We start from the raw sequence: 17245 nt of genomic DNA, 5'->3' as shown, positions 1-17245 counted from the left end.
AGTGAAGAAGGCATTTGGTATGCTTTCCTTTATTGGTCAGAGTATTGAGTACAGGAGTTGGGAGGTTATGTTGCAACTGTACAGGACATTGGTTAGGCCACTGTTGGAATATTGCATGCAATTCTGGTCTCCTTCCTATCGGAAAGATGGTGTGAATTTTGAAAGGGTTCAGAATAGATTTACAAGGATGTTGCCAAGGTTGGAGGATCTGAGCTACAGGGAGAGGCTGAACAGGATGGGGCTGTTTTCCCTGGAGCGTCGGAGGCTGAGGGGTGACCTTATAGAGGTTTACAAAATTATGAGGGGCATGGATAGGATAAATAGACAAAGTCTTTTCCCTGGGTGGGGGAGTCCAGAACTAGTGGGGATAGGTTTAGGGTGAGAGAGGAAAGATATAAGAGACCTAAGGGGCAACGTTTTCACGCAGAGCATGGTACGTGTATGGAATGAGCTGCTGGGGGTTGTGGTGGAGGCTGGTACAATTGCAACATTTAAGAGGCATTTGGTTGGGTATATGAATAGGAAGACTTTGGAGCGATATGGGCCGGGTGCTGGCAGGTGGGACTTGATTGGTTTGGGATATCTGGTCGGTATGGACGGGTTGGACCGAAGGGTCTATTTCCATGCTGTACATCTCTATGATGAAGAGGTGGTTAGATCATCTAATGATGGAGATGGTTATTGCCTGGCATTTATATGGTGTGAATATTACTTGCCACTTGTCAGCCTAAGCCTGAATGTTATCCAGGTCTTGCTGTATTTGGATGTGGACTGTTTCAGTATCTAAGGAGTTGTGAATGGTGCTGAACATTGCACAATCATCAATGAAAATCCCCACTTCTAACCTTCTGATGGAGGGAGGGTCATTGACAAAGCAGCTGACAAGGTTGAGCCTAGGAAAGTATACTGAGGAACTTCTGCAGAGATGTCTTGCGGACATGATGACTGACCTCCAAAAACCACAATCCAACCCAATAGTCACTGAGTAGGTTATTGCTGAACAAATGCTCCTTGATAGCACTGTTGATGACACTTTCCATCACTTTACTGATGATCAAAGTAGACTGACAGACTAGTTATTGGTTGAATTGGAGTTAAGCCTTTTCTATACAGGACATACCTGGGCAATTTTCCACACTGACTGATGGTTGCCAGTGCAGTAGCTGTACTGGCACAGCTTGGCTAGGGATGTAGCAAGTTCTGGAACACAAGTCTTCAGTACAATTGCCAAAATCTTGTCAAGGCCCATAGCCTTTGCAGTATCCAGTGTCTTCAATCATTTCTTGATATCACGTGGAGTGAATCAAATTGGCTGAAGACTGACAGTGTGATGCTGGGGACCAATGGAGGAGGCTGAGATAGCAACAGAGGTCAGGAATCATTGAGCCATCACTAACAGGATTCCAGCCATGATAATCTCCATGTAAGATCCTTGAGGAAATAATCTGTGGGGAAAGCGATCTAGCAGAAACATGCAAGTTGCAGGCATCCCTCAGCCCCAAAGTAGAGAGCTGATTGACAGAGTGGTGTGCATGTTGGTGCCAGAGCAGATGTGATATGGTGAAGCCGGTGGCCAGCCGATGCTGCTTTGTCTGGATGAAAACAGGAGAGGATGACGTCAATAGAGCAGGCAGGGATATTGTGCTGGTGACACAGTCAGATAATCGTTAGGACAAGCAATTGGCAAGCTGCAGTTGCCAGGTACCTGCTCTGTCTTGTATGTCAGGCATTTGTGTCATCTACCTTCTCAGGAGAAGAAAGAAGAATTCGAATTGGCATATCAATAAGGTAATGGGGAGATGTAAATAAATTGACATGAGGTAGTCACCACACAATAGAGAAATTAGATTAGATTCCCTGCAGTGTGGAAATAGATCCTTCGGCCCAACAAGTCCACACTAACCCTCCGGAGAATAAACCACCCAGATCCATTTCCCTCTGCCTAATGCACCGAACACGATGGGCAATTTAACATAGCCAATTCACCTGTCCTGCATATCTTTGGACTGTGGGAGGAAACCGGAGGAAACCCACACAGCCATGGGAAGAATGTGCAAACTCCACACAAACAGTTGCCTGAGGGTGGAATTGAACCTGGGACCCAGGTGCTGTGAGGCAGCAGTGCTAACCACTGAGCCACCGTGCTGCCCCTTTTGAAATTATGAAATTATCATTTAACAGTCTCGGGGAAAATTGCAAAACTTCTTCTCAGTATTGGGGTTCTGATCAGAACCTTCTCCATATTTCTCCAAATTTTTTGCACCACACCAGGGAGGGGAATATGTCACCCTATAATGGTGTTCCTTCATTGTTATTATTCAAAATCTTACAATGGGTTTCCTGACAGAATTGTGGGTATTCCTACATCCAAATAGGGATGATGGGGAGATTCTGGAAGGGAGGGGTGATGTAGCATGGATCAGTGCAGCTAGGGCTATTACTGTACCACCAGTGACAGTGCTGCTGAGGTGAGCAAGCTGCAAGAATGCAACTGAAGTGCTTTCATTGGGGATGCGGAAGGCACTTGGCACGATTAACGATATCGGTTTCCAAGATATCCTCATGCCATGGGAATGTCTCCATCATGGGAATGCATTAACCTTGCAACTTTTTTCCAGATAAGCATTAAAAGGTTCAAAGTCTCACACAGCCTCTGAGTTGTCTGAGCACTGACACAGTTCAGTCCCATGTAACACTGATAGAATGGCTTTTTGGGGTAACTTTACGGAAAATGGATCCATTAACCACCTTCACTGACTTTCTGCCACAGACACGTTCATTGCCAACACTGAACCCAGCCCAGTCCAGCTGTGGAAATGTGGTATGTTGTGAAAATGTGTTGGTAAACTGGCCCAACAAATTTTTTGCTAATTGTGTCCACATCACCCATCTCTAAAACCATTTCAAAAGACTTGGGAAAGTTATGACTGAACTACTTGGGCCATATGTTTATTATTGTAGCCCCAAATGTTTGCAGTTGATGATTGTATGCTTTCATAAAGAAGGATTTGAGGAGGTTTTGTTTATATGCTCCTTTTGTGTTTCATTTTTAGTTTGTGGAAATATTGTGTAAAAGCTCTTTGATCCAATCAATCATTTTTAACTTAAAGAAGTTATTATTTTTCCAAATTGCATTTTATTTCATGTACATTCTTCAGATATATTAGACATCACATAGAATCATCAGCCATACATATGTCATGACAAATTATATTTAAACTGTCAACATTTAACATTCCATGACTAAACATTACATTACGATCTGGATTTAAGTTTTGCTATAAAACACATAATGTGGCATATTCTGTTTACTTAAATATTTCATGATTTATTTGTAAACGCCATTTGCAGGTTATTCCAATACTAAATTAATATGAATAAGCTGGAAGTTTCGTCGAATGAACAAACCTACGTCCAGAACCTCAACCTGAGCTACAAATCTTCTCAAACCTCGTTAATATGAATAATGCACTATAACTAAATCAAATCTCAATCATACTTCCAAGCAAACTAAAGCCAAACGATGTATTGCTTGCACTAGCTGTTGTATGACACCAAATTATGTAGAGATTATTGAGAGAATCGACTCCCTGACCCATTATTGACAATCCTTTAAAACTAACTGTCCAGGAGCAAAGTGTGTGCAACATTCCTTAATGAGTGACTCCACTCTGACCTGCAACGTGGTTCAGTCATCATACAGGCATTGTACTTCATGCTCCTCAATCAGCATGTAACTGCAACTTTACTGATCTTGCTTTATTTGAAACAAAAAGTTTACTGCACTAGTCTCATGTGCTGCCAGCAATATAGATTTCATTGATACCACAGCGAAGAATCAAATAAGTTGATAATGACAATGAAACGTATTTCATTCCAAATAATGATAGTACTATTAAGAAAGACAAATATAATTGTGTATTATCAATACATTGCAGCTTGTGATTTTCTGGCATAATAGTATAAGTGAAACATAGTGAAATGAAACTTATCATGAATACATACTGTTTCCACAATTATAAAATTATTTCCTTGTCATTGTTTTAAAATGATATGGACAGCAAATATTGATAAAATTGGCAGTTCAGAAATGCAAAACATAATGAGTCCTTGTTTGCGGTCACATAGACATTTCTGTAGCAGTGGACATTTCATTTACAAGTGTTTTTTAAATTGTATTATGCTACTGCTATGTCTTTATCCATTCTATCTGCAAGATTTATGATTTATTCTCAGACTGAGTATGGACCAAACTTGGCCAATGCTGCTTTGTGCTTGGCTACTCAGACTATGTTGTGATATCACCCTGGAGATACCATCGGGGGCAATTTTCTCTCTTTCATTGTTGGAAAGTGCCTGGTCTTTCCTTGTTACCTTCTCCCACAGACATCTTTAAGATGGAGAACTGATCAGGCAGAGAATCAGTACACATACATATCAGAGTGCCAACTTGCAATACCAATGCCATCTATTCAGTTACTGTTTTAACATTTTTGCAATACCTATTTTTCAAAACTATTAAGTGTTGAAAAGCAAAAACGGGTATTGTAAATAAAGAATTCACATTTGACTGTAAACAACTTTTAAAAATGCTTTCTAAGAAAAATGTAAAGATATTAATGGAATCAGCCATCTAAATCATCATTCTTTTCGATATTTTACAAATATTGTTCTTTTACTCATTTCCATTTATGTCACTATTATTGGATAGTTATTATTTGTCTTTGTGACATTTTAGTTAATTATTCGTGTGTTGTATTATTAATATTGTATTTTACAGGAAAATATTAAGTTATATTCGCATTTTCTGCAGATTAATTTTGTGCCTTCAATAAGCAACAGTAAAGAAATATCAATTTCTGAACAGGTCAACAGCAAAAACATTATTAAAGTTATTAGGAAAACTGCACAATAATACTGTTGGTGTTAAGTGGAGATATTACAGAACACACAGTGATGGGCAGCCAGATGACAGGAACAGAGACACATAGTGCAATGGTTAGATTAATAGCATATACATAAGAAACAAGCTAATGTACAATATACACAGCAAACCAAGACAAGTGAACCAATCTATATCACCAGTGTGGAAACATCTGAGACTGCAGTTACCTTGTACTTGAAGGATAGCACTGGAACTGATAGTACCATTAGAATTTTTAGCTCGTGCAACATAAATGCCAGCATCTTTATCAGACACCTTCTCAATGAAAAGAATGTGTTTGCCTTCCTTTTGTGAAATGTTTAAATGCTGATCTGTTGTCAGCTTCTGTCCATTCTTGTACCTAAAGTAAAAAGTGCATTTTAAGTCAAGCAACACCCAGCACCATTTTAATAAAACCATGTGTATTTTTGAGAATGTCCAAAAATTAATTTTATATAAAATGTTTTTGAGTATAAAGGCAAAGTATTATTAAGAATGAGCAACAGTCTTAAATGACTAAGGACATATTTTTGTTATTCAAGACAATTTTAAAACTCACAAATATACAAGAGTATGGAATGATACAGTACTGAAAAACTTTTTCCCATCATATTTTACTTCTGAACACATCTCATTCCTCATGTTTTAACATTCTTTTTCAAGCTGATATCTTATTTCCTTTTAACTAAATTTAATTATTCAGCACAGCAGATTATGGGAATTTCATATTCTAACTACCTGAAAATAGTAAAAATCCACATAGCACTTTTAAATCCCTTTCTGATTTTCTTAAATGCATATATTCTTGATAGCCCACAAAAAAATGACTGATACAGTGCAATAAGAAAACTTTCGAACAAATAGATTCTTCAGGTTTGAGTGGACATATTCAGTCCTAAACCCAAGGAAGGGTATGTTTGCCTTAGAAGGGTTGCAATGTGGTTAGCTATTTTTTTTAGTTCACACATGGGATGTGGGCCTCACTGGCTGTGGAAGCATTTATTACCAATCACTAGTTGAGAAGGTAATGATGAGCTGCCTTATTGAATTGTTGCAGTTCATGTGTTTAGGTAGAACCACAATGCTGTTGGGTATGAAATTCCAGGATTTTCACCCAACAAGATTGAAGGAACAGTGACATATTTCCAAGTCAGGATAGTGAGTGTCTTGAAGGGGAACTTGCAAGCTCCCATGTTTCTGCTACCCTTGTCCTTCCAAATGCAAGTGGTTGTGAGGTTGCAACTTGCTGTTTAAGGAGCCTTAGCGAATTTCTGCAGTTCATCTAGTATATGGCTCTTACTACTGCTCCTGAGGATCAGTAGTAAAGGGAATGAATGTTTTTAGAAGCAGTGCCAATCAAGCAGGCTGCTTTGATCTGGATAGTGTCCAGCTATTTGATTGTTCTTGCAGCTGCACGCATCCAGACAATTGGGGAATATTCCATCGAATGCCTGACCTGTACACTAGATAGTGGACATACTCTGGAGAGTCAGAAAGTGAATTAAGCATTGCAGGATTCCTAGCCTCCAACCTGCTTTTGTAAATGCTGTATTTACTGATCTTGTTCAGTTTCTGATCATTGGCAACCTCCAGAATGATGATAATCGGGGTTTCAGTGATGGTAACAATATTGACCAGCTCTTATTGGAGATGGTCATTGATTGGCATTTTAGAGGTATGAATGTCATTGGATCTTGTCCAGGTTTTGCTGCATTTGGACATGGACTGTGTCAGTACCTGAGGATTCATGAATGATGCAGAACATGGTGCAATCATTGGCGAGCTTCCTCAATTCTGACCTTACGGTGAAGGAAAGATCATTGATGAAGCACTTGAAGATGGTTGGGTCTAGGACACTAGCCTGATGAACTCCTGCAGGGATGTCTTTGAGTTGAAATGACTGACCTCCAACAACCACAACTTCCTACGTGCCAAGCTTGACTCCAGCCAAAGGAGAGTATTCCCCAATTTCCATTGATTCCAGTTTTGCTAGGGCTCCTTGAAACCACACATGGTCAATTGCAGTCTTTATGTTAAGTACTGTCACCCTCTAGAATTCAGCTCTTTTATCCATTTTTTGAACCAAGACTGTAATGAGGTCAGGAGCTGAGTGGCCCTGGCGAAACCCAAACTGGGTGTCACTGAGTAGGTTATTGCTGGGCAGGTGGTGCTTGATAGCACTGTTGGTAACACCATCCATCACTTTACTGATGATCGAGAGTAGACTGATGGGGCGGTTATTGATCGGGTTGTCCTGCTTTTTGTGGACAGGACATAATTTGAGTAAATTCTCCACATTGTCAGATAGAAGCCAATGCTGTCTGGCAGGGTCTGCAATGAGAGATTTGTCCTTCGTTTAAAAAATTGAGGATATGGTGGGTATAGAAATATTACAGATGATTCCATTGAGATTCATAGAGATTTGACAGAACAGATGCAAATAAGTTGTTTTCCTTGGTTACAAAGTTTAAGACCAGAGCCACGCTTCCATAAAATGGGATTGAAGATGTAAGAGCTGAAAATGTGTTCCTGGAAAAGCACAGCAGATCAGGCAGCATCCAGAGAGCAGGAGAATCGACGTTTTGGGCATGAGCCCTTCCTGAAGAAGGGCTCATGCCCGAAACGTCAATTCTCCTGCTCCTTGGATGCTGCCTGAACTGCTGCACTTTTCCAGCAACACATTTTCAGCTCTGATCGCCAGCATCTGCAGTCCTCACTTTCTCCTGAAGATGTAAGACTAAAATTTGGAGAAATTTATTCACTAAGTGGGTTGTAAACCTTTAAAATTCTCCACAGCAGGTAACCCTACCTGTTTAAGTCTTAAGTATAACTGAGAATGACAGATTTTTGGTAATGAAGGTAATCAAGGGACAAGGCTTTAGGCTTGGAAAATGGAGTTGGAGTAGAAGATCAGCCACAAGCTTATTGCATGATGAAGAAGGTTCAAAGGGGTACATGTTCTGCTTTTATTTCTGATGTTCTTACTTTCTCAAAGTCAAAAAGATTCAATAATCAGGATCAGATTTTAAATGTTCTAAAGTAATACTAGGAACAAATGGACCTTGAAACCCTTACAGAATGTCTCAGGATACATGGTCTCCATCGCTGGTACATAGCACCTTCTGGTGCTATTTTAGTATAATTTTCCTTTTTCTGTCATATTGAGTCTCTCAATATATCCTGGAATTGTCATTGTTGAAAAGTGATTACAGAATGGAATGATCCAGTGTTATTTTTGTCTCCATAAATGAATCTTGTCATTTGCATAAAGTAAAATACTGTAGATAAGTGTCTGTACAAAGCAAATCTGTACAGTTTCGAAGACAGTTAGTTACATGACTTGTTTCCTTGATGCACATTAGATATAGGATCATATAGTATCCAAAACCCTATGCTAAATGATTGCATTGATATCATGCAATTGATTGAAGCTTGGCATATGTGGGTTAACATTGTTTCTCTTACTGAGCCACGATTGTATCATCTGCCCCACCAAATGCCTAAATGGCATTGTGGGCATACTCACCAAATACCACTTCAGTCTGTCTTTTCATTTACCTGATACATTCTCCTTTTCTGAATACCTTATTCTGCCTCAAAACAAATTTCTCTACAACACTCCCTTCCTAAAGCTTTGCCAAGCCCCACACAAGTTTCTCATGTGAATTCTCAATTCTTCTCTGCTTTAACCTCAGCACTGTAACTTGTCATCCTTGTTGATTTTAACTTGTGCCTACTTACCTTACCCCCTGTCCTCTGAGTTCACTCCCTTCTTGATCTGCTTCTCGAACTCTCCACTCACCAATATTCACACCATCTTTTTGATGCTGTCATCTCACACAATTTGCAATCTCCGTTATCTACATTTCATACAAACAGCCATCACTCATCAACTCTTTGTATTCCTTAGCATCCACATGTTCCTACCCATTTCTGCATTCAGTCTTGAAAAACTGTCCTCCAAGTCACACTAGCACATTCGAACTCCCAGTTATCCTTGACCCATTATTTACCTTAATAATTCTGCAGCTGTCAATCACTACCTTATCTCCATTTCTGTTACAATTTCTCCCAGTAAGTCCTCTACTTTCTTTCTCACTCTGACCATTTGCCTGGTAATGTCCTCAGCTGGGCTCAGTTTATTCATAGGATGTAGACTTAAATGTAAATTGTGCATATAATTTAGTCTATCACCAGTAGATCTGGTTGGACTAATTCAAGCATTTTGGAATCCTGCTCTACTTTGCCAAAACTGGTGAGGATCATTTGGGAATGCAAAGACAATGCACAGCTCCTTTTTTGAATATGCAACATCCCCCTATTAAACCATCTTTCCTGTACTTAACAGCTTGATTTTCAATGACAAGTTTGATAAGATTATGGACTTCCTGATCATTGTCTGTTCCAATGCCTATATTACATTCCTATGTTCTTATCACTGAGAAAACGATCACTCATGGTAAATGTAGTATGTGGCCAGCTAAGGAAAGCTAATTGCTGCTTAAATACATTATTCATCTGTTCTAATTATGATATTCTGAGACATTCTACTCGAATGGTTGGTGGAAGGTTTTTAACTGCATTCACTTTTCAACTAATTTACTCATAATTTTGGGCAGAATTAGAACTGCATAATTATTTTATTTTTGTGTTCCACTAACTGTGAAGCTTCTCATTTATTTCTCAAACTTCCTTGAATTATCTCTCTCAACTGATTACTGAGAAAATGTATTATGTCTAAAGTTAGACTATAATAACACAGTAATATTTGACCCATGGTAACAGCCCAGGCTAAATATATCTTAATATTATATGAAATATTTTCAGACAGAAGAAATTTGACTTGTAAATATATATATCTATATATATTATTGCTGTTCGTTATATGTTACCCACCACATCAAAGTTGGTTCTGGGAATCCTGTAACTTCTATTTCCAAGGTCACAGGAGAACCTTCTACCACATTGACATTAGACAAGAGCTTGGAGAAGTTGGGTGTGTTGCCAGACAAGTGGCACATGGCTCTGGTTCTTGATGTATGTCTGATTTCCTCATGGATGACAGTATCTATTGGATGCCCTGGATCATGCACTAACTGATCTATTCTGAGGGGTACTGTTAGTGGTTCAGGTGAAGCATGTGAATTGTTTTTACAAGAACTCAATTCTTTTCTAAGACAGCTCCTATTATGGTCATGCAGCAACTCCTGCCCCTCAGTCACACTTTCATGCAAATTATAAGTCTGTAGCTGAGTCTCATGCACTTCACAGAAGGAATCAGAGGCTGATGAATTAGTTACCATTTGGGATTTTAAGATATGTGAAAGGGTGCTCGAAACAATACCAGGTGCAGGAATTGTCAGTGGGCTGTGGATACAAGAGAAAGACTCGGATCGGTATTTTGTGCAGGGCTCAGTGCTGTGGTTGGGATGAGATGCAACACTGCCTTCTAATCCACTATAAACTTGTGGTCTTGAGTGATTTACTCCACTAGCAGTGCCAACAGGTGCGAGTGTATCAGGATTGTCAATCATTCTACTATAGCTTGCTTGCATTTGTGGCTGGCCGCTCAAAGATCCAGCATATAGGCTGCGGGAACTTAATCTGGACATTTTATCCACTTCTGTTTCAGAATGGAGCATGTTCGATTCAGGCGTCTCAGGAAGTGGAGGCAAGGAAACGTCATCAGGAGACATGCACTCGTATTCTTCTACAGACAGGTTTTCATCGACTAAAAGTTCATTTTGCAGATCTCCATCTGTCACTGTGCTGCCTTCAGCGGAAGGATGGATTAGCTCAGTAGCTTCTTGTGAATATGGATCTTCTGGAACTGAATCAGAGATTCGAGTTTTCAGTAATTCACTCGCGTTGGTATTTAAACGTTCCTTAAGAAAAACAAAAACAAATTGTATTAAAATTTGTTATGCCACACTTTCCTGTAATGCTACCATTTCTGCTGTGCCACTAGGCGGCACCTTGATAACTTCCCCAATACTATATTGTTTCATTATTCTGCCTGCAGATTTTACCATTGAATTTTTGAATAATTAAAGGCAGGAGTTCACAAAACTCTCATGTGAGAACCAAATAGCAGGGGAAATATGGTCATTTTATGCTTACTGTTAATTTCAGTGGCCTAAGGATAAATAAAAACAAGAAATTGGCTAACAGGTTATTATACTAACTTCAGAATGCATCCAGTTACAAGCAAATATCTTTTTTAAGACACCAGCTTGAGGACATTAAATTACAAACCTTCAATGTTATACTGAAGCCCATGAGATTAAAGGAGCAGTGGTGGCATAAATGTTAAATTGGCTATCGGATCAAATCCGATAATAGTGGTGCATATTTGTTTTTCAGACTAGATGGTAGCATTTAATGATCTAGCTTCGTATTCAGAGAATGACTTCAAAGTTTACACACAACATAAAATTCAATAAAGAAGTGAACATTGATAAGGATAGTATTTTGACTTCAGGAGGGCATAGAATAACTCCTCAACTAGGCAGGCACATGCCAGATTAAATTTAGCGCAGTGAAGTCATGTTGGTAGTGAGAATGAGAAGAGGCTAAATATAGTAAATGATACACTGTTAAGGACAGTACAAGAATACAGATACTTAGGTGAGATGAGGAGAATTTTGTTATTGTCTAGAAAGCAGTGTTTAAATGGATGCAAACAGACAATAGTACACTTCAAAACAAATCTGAACGAATACTTGAAATGAAAAATTGTAGAATCTAAGTGAAAGAGAAGATGAGTGAGATTTTCAAAGAGTGGGAGATGTATGATGGGCTGAATGGCCTTCTGCAATATTAAGATTCCTCAAGTTTAATGTAATATTTCCCTGACAACGAGCTGAGAAGTAGGGGAGGGGGTTTAATGGAGCAGCGAGCAGTGAAGCAGAGATCCTATTGGTCTTCTCACTGCCTCCAAATAAAGCTGGGGTAGGATGTTTGCAGGAAGCCTTGCTGACTGGAAGCTGACTGACTCTCTTTAATGACTGTTTAAGTGTGCCATTCCACTTTTTTCAGCAGCGGGTAGGGGCCACAACATGTGGCAAATCCTGGCCGGTATACCTTTGGCAGTATCCTATAACCAAAAGAGGGACTGGGAAAAAAAAGTCCCCTGCTCTCTATACAACAAACCACTTCTTCCTCCTTAGAAGGCCTCCTCTAAATGACCCCAGCAATTCTGTCCCACACTTCAATCTCTGGCTGCAGTGATGATTCACATTCTCCGAGAGAAGTTTTATTTTTGATAGCAGTCTCCGAATGGCTATGGTTAGAACTCTTCACTGTTCAGTCATAAAGTCATACAATTGTACACCTTTGGTCCAACTTGTCTACACTGACCAGATATCCCAATGTGACCTAGTCCCATTTGCCAGCATTTGACCCATGTCCCTCCAAACCCTTCCTATTCATATACCCATCCAGGTGCGTTTTAAATGTTGCAATTGTACCAGCCTTCACCACTTCCTCTAGCAGTTCATTCTATGCACGCTCCATCTCTGCATAAAAAAGTTACCCCTTCTTTGAGGAGGTGACCAAGCATGTGGATGCGGGTAGAGCAGTGGATGTACTATACATGGATTTTAGTAAGGCATTTGATAAGGTTCCCCATGGTAGGCTTATGCAAGGACTGCACAAAACACTATATAGGACAAACAGGAAGACAGCTAACTATCCGCATCCACGAACATCAACTAGCCACGAAACGACACGACCAGCTATCCCTAGTAGCCACACACGCAGACGACAAACCTAAAGTGGGCTTACAGAAACTTACAGATTTTGAGCAAAATAAAATGTAATTCTGCAAATATAAAATCACCCCATAAACTTATATGTGTGCGCATGCAGGAGAAACAGAGTGGGTGTGTATATGTGAGTCTGTGCGTGTGGGTGTGAGTGCATGTGAAAGTGTATGTGTGTGTACATGTGTGCAAGCTTGGTCAAGTATGTGTATGAATGTGATGCGATATAAGCCTTGTGAGAGGGTGCATGTGTGGGCATGAGTGCAGGGGGTGCCTGTGTGTGCGTATGAGAGAAAGTCTGCATGAGTACGCAAGTATTTGGGTGTGTGAGTGGGAAAGAGAGTGTATAGTGCAACAGGGTCACCTGTACTGTGACATGAACACAAGTTCCTGGTTGAAGCTGCCCCAGAGGTATCCAACCTGGCTAGCAGACTCTGCTCGCCCGTTTGCGTTGTTGCCTGTCCCAAAATCCACCTTGGAGGATGGTCACCCAAAGGTCTGAGGCCAAATGTCCCGGACTGCTGAAGTGTTCCCCGACTGGGAGGGAACAGTTTGTCTGGTGATCGTTGTGCAGTGTCCATTCATCCGCTGTTGTAGCATCTGTTTGGTCTCGCCTCAGGTCATCCTTGCCTGCTGTGTAAGAGATAGACAACGTTGGCCAAGTCACATGAGTACCTGCCGCGTGTCCCCACGTATAATTATGGTATCTGTTCGATATTCTGACACGTCTTGCAGCAGCTGCCGTGACGGGTTGTACAGTGTTGTGGTCGATGTTGTCCTGAAGGCTGGGCAGCTTGCTGCGAACAATGATCTGTTTGATGTTTGGTGATTGTTTAAAGGCGAGAAGTGGAGACGTAGGAAAGGTCTTGGCAAGGTGCTCACCCTCATCAATAATGTGTTACAGGCCACGAAGAGCATGGAGCAGTCTTTCAGCTCCCAGGAAGTACTGGACAATGAACGGTACCCTATCAGTTGCAGCCTGTGTCTGTCTCCTAAGGAGGTCATTACGGTTTCTCGCTATGGCATGTTGGAACTGGCGGTTGATGAATTAAGCATCACACCCTGTTCTTATGAGGGCATGCTTGAGCACTTTCAGCTGTCCGTCATGTTCCTCCTCATCCGAACAGATCCTGTGTATATTTAGGGCATATCCCCATAGAGAATAATAACTCTTAAAAAGGGATGTGAATTCCCCAGTGACCAAGGGAAGAGTTTGCACAACCAAATTTTGGGTTTTAAGAATTCTGCTTTAATAAACATATTAAAAACAACTAATACAGTCAACTAATATACCAAACTATACAAAAGGTTATTCTCCATTCATTGATCAATACAACTAAAAATACTCGATAATTAGAGTGTTACAAGGGGACATAAATTTAAGGTGAAGGGTGGAAGGTATAGGGGAGATGTCAGGGGTAGGTTCTTTACCCAGAGAGTGGTGGGGGCATGGAATGCGCTGCCTGTGGGAGTGGCAGAGTCAGAATCATTGGCGAACTTTAAGTGGCAATTGGATAGGTACATGGATGGGTGCTTAGGCTAGGACAAATGTTCAGCACAACATCGTGGGCCGAAGGGCCTGTTCTGTGCTGTATTGTTGTATGTTCTATGTTCTTAGGTCTTTTTTAATCTTTTCCTTCTCACCATAAGCCTATGCTTTCTAGCTTTGACTTCTCTGCCCTGGATATTCAACCTATCTATGCCCCTCAAGATTTTATAAAACTCTATAAAGTCATCCCTCAGCCTCTGATCCTCCAGGGAAAAATGCCCAGACTATTCAGCCTCTCCTTTGAGCTCAAATCCTCCAATTCCCGGCAACATCCTTGTAAATCGTTTCTGAACCTTTTCAAGTTTAACAACATTTCTCCTGTAGCAGGGACACCAGAACTGAACGCAATATTCTAAGAGTAACCTTACCAATGTACAGTAAGATACTGTCCATCTGCAACATGATGTCCCAACTTGCATACTCAATGCACTGATCAATGAAGGCAAGTGTGTCAAATGTGTTCTTCAAATCCTGTCTATCTGTGACTCCACTCTCAAGGATCTATGCACGCATCAGCACCCCTCCATCTCTTTGTTCGGTAACACTCCCAGGGCCCGACCAGTAAGTGTGAAAGTCCTGACCTAGTTTACCTTTCCAAAATGCAACACTTCATATTTATCTAAATTAAACTCCATTTGTCGTTCCTCAGCCCATTGGCCCATCTGATCAAGGTCCTGTGGTAATCTGAGATAACCTTCTTCACTGTCCACTACACCACCAATTTTGGGACACCATTGGTCACAAACCTCCAGTCTGAAAAATAACCTTTCACCTCCACCCTCTGTTTCCTACCTTCACCTGATTCTAGGGGCCCGAGTTCGAATCCTGTCATGGTAGTTTGTGAAATTTGAATGTAATAAAAATCTGGAATTAAAAGCCGAATGATGACCATGAATCCATTGTTGTTGTTGGGAAAAGCCCATCTGATTCTCAAACTGCTGTCCTTACCTAGTCTGGCTCCATGTGACTCCAGACCCACAGCATTGTGCTTGATTCTTAACTGCCCACTGGCCAAATAGGGATGGGATATCAATGCTGGCCTAGCCAGTGATGCCCTCATTCCATGAATCAATTTAAAAAAAAAAATTAAAACTTTCCCAACTGTCAATCTCATGAAGTAACTTTTCCCATCATACTGGTGAAGTACACACAGCATAGAAAGTGAGAGCTTTTGAGAAAGAAGAGGGAGTTTGTGCTTAAAAAGACTCTGAACTGTGCTTTAAATTACTTCAATTGCTTTCCTGTTGATCTACAGGGATTCCCAAGTCTTGGCACCTGCTTCAGGAAAAGCTGGAAAACAGCATGACTTCAGGATCCCAATGTCATTTTCTGAGACATGCACATCTTGGAAACTGCCTGCACTTAGCTGCAAAATATCTGCCCCACCTCTCTTAATCCATTTGTTCCCCAAACCCTCATCTGTGTTGTCACTATCTCTTGACTTTCCAACGTTCTTCTGGCTGGCCTAGCCATTTTCCACTCTTCTGCCTGTATTTAATTTCATGCTAAGACCCTTTTGCACAGTTCCCCGAACTACATTGGTTCTATATCTGATGATTCCCTGATTTTAAAATTATCAACATTACTTTCAAATCTCTACATGTCCTTGCTCCACTCTATCTCTGTAATCCCCCCACTAGCCATGGCATTCCTTTGAGATCTTTGCACTTCTCCACGTTTGGCATGTTACATGCCCTCCAATTTAATTGTTGCACCGCGGAGGGAAATGCCATCAGCTTCCAAGATCCTCAGCTCTGGATTTCACTCTTTAAATCTCTGTACCTTGGACCCTTTGAGACCCTATCCAAAACCTACATCTTTTACCACCATTTTTAAAATTGCCACTATCAAATAACTCCTTACGTAGCTGAAGGTTAATCTTTTGATTAAGAATAAGCTTTGAAACATGTTGACATGTTTTATATTAAAGGTATTTTACATTTTTCAACATAAGAATATACAACTGTCAGAAGCCTGAACAATTCAAAGGTTCCAAGGAACTGTCTGTATGACAATGAAATAAAAGAGGAGTGGTTCACTCAGCATTCTGGATGGCTAGCAGATGGTTCAGATACAGTTCAGTCTGGGTTTGTTTTCTATTGCAGTTGAGACAGACTTTAGACCTGACTCCTTGACCTGCCCTAGAGAATGAAGACAAAAATAACATTTCCAAAGATACAGCTCAGGATAAGGCATCAGCAGACAATAAGCTGAGAACCTTTATTCAGGCAGAGCCCATATGAACCTACAAAATAAACAGAGTAAATACATTTTGAACTAATTAATCATTTATTTGCCCGCTTGAATTTTTAAATGAAATGTATTCAATTTGTTTAGGTGATCCAGTATTTATCTATGCAGTAACATTATGAATTCAAGAATATACCTACATGATTGTATGACAATGGGTAATTTTGCGCTTCTGTCTGACTATCCGATGTTCCCCTGTTTTCCGTTTCATCCATTTGTTCATCTGCAGAAGAAATTGGCATTGATATTTCTGAATCGTCCCCAAGAGCAGTCGGGAGAAGTCTTGCCTCTTTCGATGTGTTTTGTATGAGGTGAAGGGCAAAAACTCTTCTCTCAGAATCAGTGGAATATGTTGATGGAAATATCGAATTTGATTGTGACAGCTTGGTTCTAAATGGCTGGGACAAGGTGGTGGTATAACACTGAATGTATCTCTCTCTTTCACTGCAGCTCTTCACATTATCTTTTGTTGCTTGGGTGTCTTCTGCGGGTAATCCTACAACTTGATTATGATTTGAGACACTTATAGAGGATTGATTTAGCTTTTTGGTTTCTTTTGAAACTTCAGGTGAGTCCACAGTAGGTTTCAATGATGCCATAGTGACTTTTCCTTGCTCTTGGTTTTCCATCGTTTGCATGTTTGCATCTACAGGTGATGATTGAAAATCATTGGTTTCCACCTAGCAGTGGTTGAAAAAACATTAGTGAAGATCTTTTAACTTCAAAGTGTATAGAGTTTCATTAAAATAAGTTAATTGC

General features: G+C 40.3%; 1 protein-coding gene across 2 annotated transcripts in view; it reads right to left on the bottom strand.

Annotated features, from left to right (window-relative positions):
• Window positions 1-3140: 3140 nt before the first annotated feature.
• The window catches only part of ccdc141 (coiled-coil domain containing 141), a 134085-nt gene continuing 119980 nt past the window's right edge, over window positions 3141-17245 (bottom strand). The window contains exons 23-26 of one of the 2 annotated variants that reach the window (XM_043693517.1): window positions 16627-17166; window positions 9821-10809; window positions 5113-5285; window positions 3141-4405 (exon numbers count right to left, since the gene is read on the bottom strand). In XM_043693517.1, the coding sequence (XP_043549452.1) occupies window positions 4371-4405; window positions 5113-5285; window positions 9821-10809; window positions 16627-17166 (1737 nt within the window). In that variant the 3' untranslated portion in view covers window positions 3141-4370. Of the gene's footprint in view, window positions 5286-9820; window positions 10810-16626; window positions 17167-17245 lie in introns of both variants that reach the window. The other variant, XM_043693516.1, reaches the window with a different exon arrangement.

Source organism: Chiloscyllium plagiosum, chromosome 7 (assembly GCF_004010195.1).
Source record: "Chiloscyllium plagiosum isolate BGI_BamShark_2017 chromosome 7, ASM401019v2, whole genome shotgun sequence".
Classification (NCBI taxonomy): Eukaryota; Metazoa; Chordata; class Chondrichthyes; order Orectolobiformes; family Hemiscylliidae; genus Chiloscyllium; species Chiloscyllium plagiosum.
The sequence above is the reverse complement of the archived record's forward strand: the minus strand, read 5'-3'. Positions and strand labels throughout refer to the sequence as shown.